At 41.8% G+C, this 10132-nt stretch overlaps 1 protein-coding gene across 1 annotated transcript in view; it reads left to right on the forward strand.

The window, feature by feature from the left end:
* Positions 1-7394, forward strand: part of CLRN3 (clarin 3) — an 8862-nt gene extending 1468 nt beyond the window's left edge. The window contains exons 2-3 of the mRNA XM_009325855.1: positions 4665-4844; positions 7120-7394. Of these exons, the coding sequence (XP_009324130.1) occupies positions 4665-4844; positions 7120-7394 (455 nt within the window). The remainder of the gene's footprint in view (positions 1-4664; positions 4845-7119) is intronic.
* The last annotated feature ends 2738 nt before the right edge of the window (positions 7395-10132 follow it).

Raw genomic sequence — 10132 nt, forward strand, 5'->3', positions numbered from 1 at the left:
ATGCACAAGTAGCTCTACCGATGTGAAGAAAAGCATTCACAAAGCCCAAAGGTAGATAAGCATGAAAGCTGTTGCAAGGATCAAGGATTTGTACTGATTTTATGTATCTTGCTGTCTCTTGTAATAATGCTGATATACACATGTAAAAGTGAAAAAAGCCAGTCGAAAGAAACCTAACGAAAATTTGGAAGAGTAGGTCGAGCAATTTTGAAACATGAGATGTACTTTAAGAAATTTTTCCTTTCTAGGTAGGCTGTTGTAAGACGTCCCATCACAGAGAAGCCACCAAGGTAGAGCGCAGTAGACCTAAGTCTCCAGATGGTTCCCATCTCCTAGCTCTTTCCCACCTTAATTTAGTACAGAAATTGTCTCCTACAAACAAGCACCCAAATTACTACAGCAGCAAAGCTATATCACACAAGCTAGTTCACAGTATAACAATTATATTGGCTTGAAAAACCTGAACACAGCAGTGTTCCTAGCAAAGCATATAGCATATATTGAGATCATTACATAACAAATACAAAATCACAAGTCATTCAAACCAGTTTATTTACAGTCATATCAGAATAATCAAAGTAATTTTTATAAGAGTAAATATACATTTATAAAAATAGTTTATATCTGATTGTATCTCCCCATGCCAGTTGGCTCAAGCCCCAAACCTTGTGCCATGCGGGAGGACTCTTGCTGATTTTAATAGGGCTCCGTGTGAAACCAGGAGTCTACCCATGGAGAGCTGATTGCAGGGCGAGGATGCAGTCTGGCAGGAATTCGGGGCATGTGTCTTGCCTTTCTCTGCACAGCAGCTAACACAACCCAATCCCAGGGCCTGGGCCCTACTGACATAGATTTTAACTACAGTTAGTGACAAGTACTCACAGAACACTTGCATCAGTAAAGGATTTGAGTTCTTTGCATCGTCTACATGCATTTTGTTGTTGGTGGTGCTTTCCCCCCACCAGTTTTACAGGTTTTTGTGCTTATCATTTACAAAATGTCGTCTCAATTTCCACATTTAAGCCATTTAGGGATGAACAAAACAAGTGAGCTTCAGGAATTGCTAGTTGCCTTCAACAGCTGCTGAAAGAAAGTTGTGCTTTATGAATAGTCTAAATATGGATTTGCCCACATCCCTCACCCATTCCATTGGGCATATATCCAAGATGAAATGAACTGATTTTAAATTAACTCTTAGGCTCTGTACTAGGCATGATTGTCACATTTTGTATTAAGTAAGATTCCGTACATTCTTGAAATAGAAGAAATACTTCACAGAATTGCATACATACTATTTTTAAATTCAAATACTCGGGTCCTCCTAAGATAGTAGATGTCTTTTGTTTGACGATATCCTTAAGTAAATGGATCGCCTGTGCTATGGAGAAATGAAGTGCTGTGCTTTCTCCACTCTAACATTCCAGAGAACAGTAAGAAGAGTTATAAGCATCCTTTTAAATCACAGTGTGATCTGTCGCTCAGCAAGTATGGCCTGGCTGGGGGTCTCTGCTGTGCACCCTGAGTGTGTTTCTCAAATGGCATTTTCATATTTGGGTATGAGAAAAGAATGGAAATCATGAGTAAATCAAAGACGATAGCTTGGGGATACAGAGTACTTGTTAGCAATAGTCCAGGTTGGCTTTTATTAACAGCCATGCAAAAGCAGATTATCAACAACCTTTACAAAGACCATAATTTATTCTTTTGGAAACCACAACATTAAGAGAAACTTCGGAGTGCAAAGATGAAAGACAAACAAAGGAATACGGTCTCTGCAAGTGTACAGTGCGTGAACTGCCTGGTCAGAGTAGCCTCTTTAACAGACTGCCATGAACGACCTTAATAGAGCAATGAATCAATAAGGCTACTTCGGAGGCTCTGGGGATGAGCAGAATGATCTGGCAGAATGTAAAAGTTATTTAATAACTTAAGTCCTTAGAGTCTTCATTAGCTATTTTAATGATTTGTCTTAGAAAGGAACCACCTATAAATATAATAGTCTATAAAAGAGCTTGTTTACAGCCTTGCTTGCGTCCAAGTCAAACACGTAAAAAATGTGAGCAAGGTGCAGGAAGAGGCACGCCCAGGGTGTCCTGTAAAGTCAGGATTTACCTGACTATTGGCAACCAGCAAGGCCAACAGCACACAAGGAAGTCTTTGAAATTTGCTATAGCAGAGAAGAATTGATTAACTTTCTAACTTTTAAAATACGTGAGAAACACTTGAAAATTGCTGGAACTTCATCAATGCTATCATCAGTTTCCAGGTGTGCTATGGGGTCTCCTGAAAAGTAGAAAGCTAGGCTGAACTCTACTTTGGTTTTGCTGTTTGTTTTTTTTTAAATGAACAATTCATTATGTGTCATAAGTGATCGTAGACCTCATGAAACCTGCCAGATCAACACTGCTTAGAAAAGACCTCCAGGCTGGCAGCTGGACATCATTCACACTCAGGTCAGGAAAAGTTTGGGAAATTCTATCCAACCATACAAGAGTTAAAGATGAAAAAAAAAGAAGATACAGGAAATTAAGGAGAGACCTGGCGAAGGTAAAAACCTTTGCTTTCATCCTGGAATTAGGATATTTTACACTGATGCAGAGGTTATCCCATTGTGGGTTACTGTCAATCCCATTCAAGTAGATCAGCTACTGTAGATTCCTTCAGTTTGCACAGACTGCTTTATTTAGAAAAAAAAATCTGCCACCATGAAAACAGCATTTTATTTAAAACCTTTAGTCTTGTGCTGCTGCAGGCATGCTTACAACAGGCGGAGTCTAACAAAATTACATCCCCTAAACTGCGGATCATTGTCAGAGATAAACAAGATCAATTAGGGGGTGCAATAGCTGTAGCCAGTCAATTCTGGAGATGTTCTGAGTGATAAAATTAAGTGAGGCTGCTAGAAGGAAATTACACAAACCCATCTAATTCGGCTCCAAACTTATTTCTTGAACTAGGCAATGCCCAAGCAAGTAAGGCTGCTTCAGCGCAAGGGCATGGTACAACTGGCAGTGTGCTCACTTCCATTTAATTGAGTGATGTCTCCTGAATGCCTGTCTTTCCTATTCTTCTGGGAGAATTGCTTAAATTTGCATCTATTTCCATAACACATCCTTACCTGCCATTTCCTCAAACAGAAATTAACTTCTACCAGGAATATTATATAAAATGAGAGAGAAGCTCTTTTTCATTTATTTCCAGTAGGTCTTCTTTTTGTTATGAGTGTTTATTTTCTTTTTATGGAGTTTTTACTATTTTTTGTTAATATTTTTACTGATATGATTTCTCCAATTTATGCACTAACGGAACACTCTGCCGTAATGGCTTTGTATTAAAAGGAGCACAGAAAGGAAGTTTTCCTACAGATGGCTGTCTATCACAACACCCATTTGAACAGAGCTTGAAAACATTGTTGTCATATTTGTTATAGGGTAAGGCAGCCACAGGCACATTATAGTTGCATTTTCAATCTTTAAATTGAAAGGAGGAAAATATATTTCAACACAGCTATACTGCAGTTACACTTTGAGTACATTACATTCACATTTGTGGCTCATTATCAGCAATGTATCAAATATCTAGAAGGATTTCGGCAAAAACAATAAAACTGATTACAGTCCTGGAGGGGTTGACTATGTGCCATGTATATATGGCCAGCCATGCATATAGCTACAGAAACTACACCAGACAACAATCTACGTGTATCAACTGTACTAAGCTGGAGCAAAAACAAGAGGTGCCAGGATGCTCGATATTAAGATGCATGACTCCTTGACACGTGGCGTCAGGAGCAGAGACCTTGAAAGCAGGAGCCCGAGGGCAGGGCTGAGCCGGCAGCTCAGGAGCCCACATTCGTCCCCTTGCCGAGCCCAGGGCCACCAGCCATGAGCACGAAGTGCAGCCCCTTGGGAGCCACAGCACTCCATGCACCTGGTCCTCCCAGTGAAAACAAAGCAGGAGTTGCTCCTTTCTTTTAAAAGAAGTGAGCAAGTACTGCTTCCACCAATTTATTTTTTTTTTCTGCAGGACATGGAAAGAGACAGATCTAGTCAGGATATGAGCACCAGCTCAACCATGCCTCATCTGTCCGTGAATGACCATGCTCAGTTACATTTGTCCTACAAATGCATCTGACCCTTCCAGGCTAATGGCTTTACTGGACTTCTAGAAGCTGTTCCCCGTGTCAGATTTATTCCGTATGAGGGAGACTGCTGCTATATTAAAAGAAAATCATCTACAATTGGAGCCAAGTTTTAAATCAGGCATCTGTAGAAGTTGCCAGACATCTCAGGAATGATGGGCAGAGGAACACCTAGTTTTCTGATCTGATTTAGGCATAAAATTTCTGTCTGGCCTTGTCAAGAGGAAATGTTTACAGAAATATTAAGGAAGAGGAGTTTACTACCCAACCCGATGCCCAGGAAGTTTGTGTGCCTGCAGGATTAGCAGACATGCACTTATTTCAGGCTAATGTACCTTCATTCCATTTTGGATCTGGGTTCATGTGCTGTATCCAAACCTTCTACATCCTGATCTTTACAGATCAGCCAAACCTCTGGTTATTAGCTTTTAATTACAACCATGTCAGTAAGTGATAAGGTTGTCCAAGCCCACTGGACTGTGCTGGAAAGGCTGATTGTCAATGCTGAGACGCTGTATTTCAGTTGCAGATAACCTGAGCAAGACCAAGGCGAAAAGCATGATCACTGCAATTATCGTGATTCTGGTTCTCAGTTTACTGAGTTCCCTTCTGAGTTCTGGATTCAGCTGCACTAATGCTGTCAGTAATCCCTACCAGACATTTTTGGGACCCACCGGAGTCTATACCTGGAATTCCTTATGCGGTGAGTAATGCATCCCGTGCTGACCACTTGCTGACCACCATACAGATGAATACTGTATTCTCATCGATTCCAAGATTAAGAAATATATATCTATAAAAGGACACACTTGGAAAAGTATTCTGTTCAGTTGGTTTTGTTTTTTAACCATTTCTGCTGGGATACCTGAAAACTATCTTTTAAGTACCAGTAAAATAGTATTATTTACTTGAAGTGGCACCGTTGATCAGTAGGAGTCTGGATTCACTGGCAGCAAAAATGGAAATGAAAAAGCCCCAACAGGTGTAGCATTATTTCATGCATGATGCACATCGAGAAGAACACAGTAAGCTGACAAATACAGAACAAATACAGAATGACAGAAAAGTATGCACTGGATGTGACTACAGTGCAATTTGTAACCTCTTTAAGACCTTATATCACTATTTTATGGTATTTGTAGCATATTTGTTGCTGGGTTACCTACATACCAAATTAGGCCTCTAAGGTCTAATCTATAGGATTCATCTAATCTAGCTTCATTTCTGAAAAATGTGTTGAATTGAATACACCCACAACAGCATTAAACACAGGGCACTGGCAGTTAGGAGGACTGAGTCATGGCAAAATTTATTTCCTTCTCTAAAAAGCACTTTCACAGATCAAAATAAGTTTTAACATTTCCTAAGCAGAAAAAAAATGGTAGAGACGCTGAGTTGTTAGAGACATGAACTCTGTCAAACAGCTCCCTGGAGGTGTGACCTCTCGTTCACCCAGTAGGCTTGAGCCTCGCTGCTCCTAATGCACCTTGCTACCCTCTGCATCTTGCTATGGTAATGACTTCAGCTCTCACACTCAATTTGTCTTAGGAGGATTATGCATTCCCCTAATATTAGGTTTGCACTTGGAAAATTTGTTTTAGAGACATCTGATTACAGAGTACTTCAGCACTGGCGTTTTGTCCTTCAAAAGCTCTTTAGGTCCGAAGATGCTCCACTTGCTGAGTGGGAGCTTGCCTTCCCTTGAGCAGTGTCCTGTCCTGGGGCTGCACTCTGAGAGCTGCCTTTGCCAAAATCAGGCCTTGGTGGAAAGGGAATCGTATAAACGCAGTCTTAATCATAACAAGTACAGGTGGGGTTGTGAAACCCACCCCTTTTTCTCCAACCATGTCTAACAGAGCATATAAAGATAGATGCTGAAACAGCTGTGGATGCCTTGAAACACAATAAGTGAGCAAAAGCCTATATTAGACAATTATTTAACTTTTGAGACAACCAGATCATTGTCTTATTGCATGAGAAAGTTCATTTCCCGAGCCCAGCACCTGTTAGGCAGCCTGAATCTGCAAGCTTTGACCTGAAATGAAAGGACCATGGGCTTGCCAAAATAAATATTAGTGAGAAAGTAAACCCCCATGTGGACTGAGGATTGTGGTTACTTTTTACAGCCCTGTAAGTGCTATGACCAGTCTATTTTGCTGTGGGCATATTTTTATGAAAAATCATGCATCATGTAATGTGTGAGTGTATCTTGAAGATTCCTAATTCTCCTACCAGATGACCTGAAAGTCCAGCGTCCTCCTGCAAAAACCTGAACCTGTTTCAGAGGGACCATCTGTAGGATGGTGTGCCTGGAGGGAAGGAATAGAAATATTTTCACCAATGTTCAGGGATTATACCTCTGTTAGCACTATGAAAGCAGAGATGTAAAAGCATTATTTAGCTAAAAGTCGAAGTAACCAAATTCCACTTATATTCAGAAGGCTATAGGAAATAGATACAGGTCTAATAAGACATTTTGGCTCATCACAGAGTAGTTGAATAATTCAGGTTGGAAAAAAGGTGAGGTCTCTAAGCCTAAGCTCTTGAGCAAAGCTGGGCCAACCCTGAATGCAGACCAGGTTGCTCAGGGTTTTATCCAGTTGTGATACCGCATATCCCATGAATTTGGGCTCATATCAAATAGGCATTCTGCAAATCATCGAAGGGGTGAATATATTATACTCATCAGCGCTAAATTCAATGAAAAAAAATTACATTGAATAGCCTTATCTAAGAATAGTCAGTGAGAATCCATTAATTTTAGCAGAACATATAGTTACCAATGTCAAAACACCTGGCAGATACTATTAGGTGGGACAAAAATTCTTGAAATGCCCTCATATTTTACTAATGGAAAAATATTAGATTAATCTTTGTCCTAGTCCAGGTATTCTAACCAATTTAAGTAGACTATTTACAAGTAGCTACATAAATAATACTACAGTTCCACCTCTAACATTTGTATTTATATTTTCTAGGAATCTTCGTACTTATAGCCATGATACTTTTTCCTGTGAACATAGAAGAAAATGGCCTGTCTGTAGAACTGGCCCGTGGATGCTTTTCTTTTCTGAACAGGCATATCAAATCTGCACACACTTATGGGTATTCATATTGGATCATGCTGCTCATCATTTTTCTGAACATTGCTTCTATCATCATCATATATTTCTATGACCATGCAAGATATTATAAGAAGAAAGAGCAGGAAAGACCCATTGAAAATGCACCAAAAGATGTCATTCTGTTTTAAGGATGCCACTGAAAAGAAGGTGTAAAGGAAAATGACTATTTAATGTGGACAATCACGGCTGATCATTTCCATTCAAATTGAAGCTGTGTGTATAGTTCAATTAACAAAATATCCTATTATGTCTTCAAAGCAGTTTGATTTTATCTTTATGTTAGGTATTAGTGTAATACTTATAAGTTTTCATTGGTAAATGTGCTGCCTAAACACCTCTGAGTAGATATGCCCCGAAGTGCATGGTGCCAGCACCGTCCTGTAGGAATGGACCTCATGCACCTTACGGCTCTGCTCTTCCCCAGAGTGATCACTGTGAAAACACGCTCCTAGAAGGGTTCTTCCTCTCCATACCACCACCACCGCCTTTCCAAGAGGACTGCCGCCCTCTTGCCCACGCAGCGCAGAGAGGCTTGTTCCCACCTCTGCTTTCTGGATTTTGCTGGACCACAGCCTTTCTGCAGGGGTGCACCAACATCGGCACCACCGAGTGCATTTCTGCTTCTCCCTTTGGGTCTGAATGGGAAGATCAGAGACATTGTTTTGGTTGTGTATGTAATTTGGGATCTCAAAGGGCAGAAATAGTGCAAACATCAGGAACCCTGGGGGTGGGCAGAAATAGTGCAAACATCAGGAACCCTGGGGGTGATGAGAAATGGTCACTAAGGTATCAGTGCATCGTTTTGTCCTGCAATTCTTACTGCTGTCCTTTCCCTGCTTAGGGATGCTCTCCCGCAGGTCCCTATAGCACTGCCCCAGTGACCGCGGGCAGGCTTGCAGGCTCCTGTTCATGAACAGTAGTGTGAGCACTTGAATGAACTTGCTTGCAGTCACAGTTGCCTTCACATCAAATCTCCCAACAGTGACAGCACTGACCCTGTCCACGCTTCCTTCACTCGGTGCTTTCGTCCATGGCTGGGGTGGCAGACAGGGCAGCAGTAGCAAGAGGATGGGCCATGGCCTCTAGAAGACAGCATAGGAGCCCAGTATCTGCAAGTTATTAATTTGTACAAACATTAGCAAAATCCTGTTTCAGGCTATTTATAGACCCTTGATTACTGTTGACAGCAAACGGCAAAGCTGCACCTTGAGCAGGTGTGGCCGTCCCCTTCCCCACCCGCTATGCCAGACTGTCATTTTGCCCTGACACAAAAGCCAAATAGTGGGCTTTTGTAGTGATGATTTATGGCCAGTACCATCCCTATGCCCAGTTTAATTAGTATGTAATGTGCACACAAAGACACACAACTGTAGAACTGCACAGAAGTGGGAGCTCCCTTCCTGTCCCTCCTCCCAAGGGAAGGTTAGTGGATGAATGTGACCTCGCAACAAATGCCATCGCGCAAAATCATGCTTAGTGCACGTGCCCCAGGAGAAGTGCACCATGCAAAATGGTGGTCAGCACCTTCTGCTCCTTTGCTCCTCACCTCTGCAGCTAGGAGAGCAATTTTTTTATCGTGTCATTTTCCTTTACAATATGATTTTCACAGTCATGCTTGATAGCTGTCCTATGATACAAGAGATGCTCATGGAGGGAAAAAAAGCATTTCTGAAGAGGGGATGAGAAGACACAAGAGGTGACTTCTCACTATTTATGTCAAAAAATAAAGTTTCAGGATTAAAGTGCCCAATACTTTATGCAGCTGTGCTCTTTCAAAGGAATCAAAGCATAGGGCTTTTCCATCCTGCTTAAGCATTTGACTAAACTTATGATGAGGGCACGGGGGGGATGGGGGGAGGGTTTCTAAGACTTGAGGGGTGGCACGGGTCAACAAAATAAGAGATGTTATCTGCTCTCCACTGCTGACAAGAACCATGCCTAGAACTGCTTTTCAGTGCTGTAAACATTGCAGTTAAACCATCAGATATTGTGCACCCGCAAGCTAAGCTGGCGGAAAGCCAAACATTTGCCAGTTTTGCTTTGGCTGCAAAAATTTTCACACAGTTTCAGCATGCATCTGTCACTGTTGTACTCAGCCAGCATCCATCACACAATGCAATTACACTTATATCAGGCACTTGCTCGCAGAGAAATAAAGTCGTCGTAATAGAATAATACAGGAGGAGCTGGGGCTCCTGCTTTGAAAAGCAGTTGCTTACCATTGCTTGGGCATTTCTATTGCACTGAAGTACTAATTCCCATGGAAGAACCGGAAGAAAAAAACCAAACATTCCCATTTTTCTGTGCCTGTTTGAACCACCTGGCTCTGTTAAAAATCAGTCTGGAAGTCTCAAGGGACCTTATGCTCGCCTGCTGACAGGTACAGCTGCGAAGTGGCAGAGGCACATGTCGCCAGAAAGTCACTGAGTAGCGAGAGCTCACCTGCCTTGATGTGAACTACAGATCAAAATCATCACAACATTAAAAAAAACCAACCCAAATTTAAATAGTAGTTAAAGTTGTAGGTGGCTAATAAGGCTACCTTAATATTCTTAGTCAATGTTTTATTTCAAATCAAAGACAGGACTTCTCAAGCTCAAAATGATCCCCTCTGCCCTATGCTACATACTTTCTGCTTCATGCAATGGTGTTGGCTTGGCAGATGTTGTTGATGGAGGTTTAGCAGGTGGCGATGAGGCCAAGGAAGGCGGCAGCTGCCCGCAGTACCGAGCCCCGGTGCCCCAAGGAGCGGCTGCTCACATCCCTGCATGGATGAACTCACCCAACCTCAGCCAGGCTGCAGGGGAAGCACGGGGAAAGCGACTGTGAGAGGCAAGTGATGCAATGCAAGGAGGAGAGGAGAACG

Source organism: Pygoscelis adeliae, unplaced genomic scaffold (genome assembly GCF_000699105.1).
Source record: "Pygoscelis adeliae isolate BGI_AS28 unplaced genomic scaffold, ASM69910v1 Scaffold4, whole genome shotgun sequence".
In the NCBI taxonomy this organism is placed as follows: domain Eukaryota; kingdom Metazoa; phylum Chordata; class Aves; order Sphenisciformes; family Spheniscidae; genus Pygoscelis; species Pygoscelis adeliae.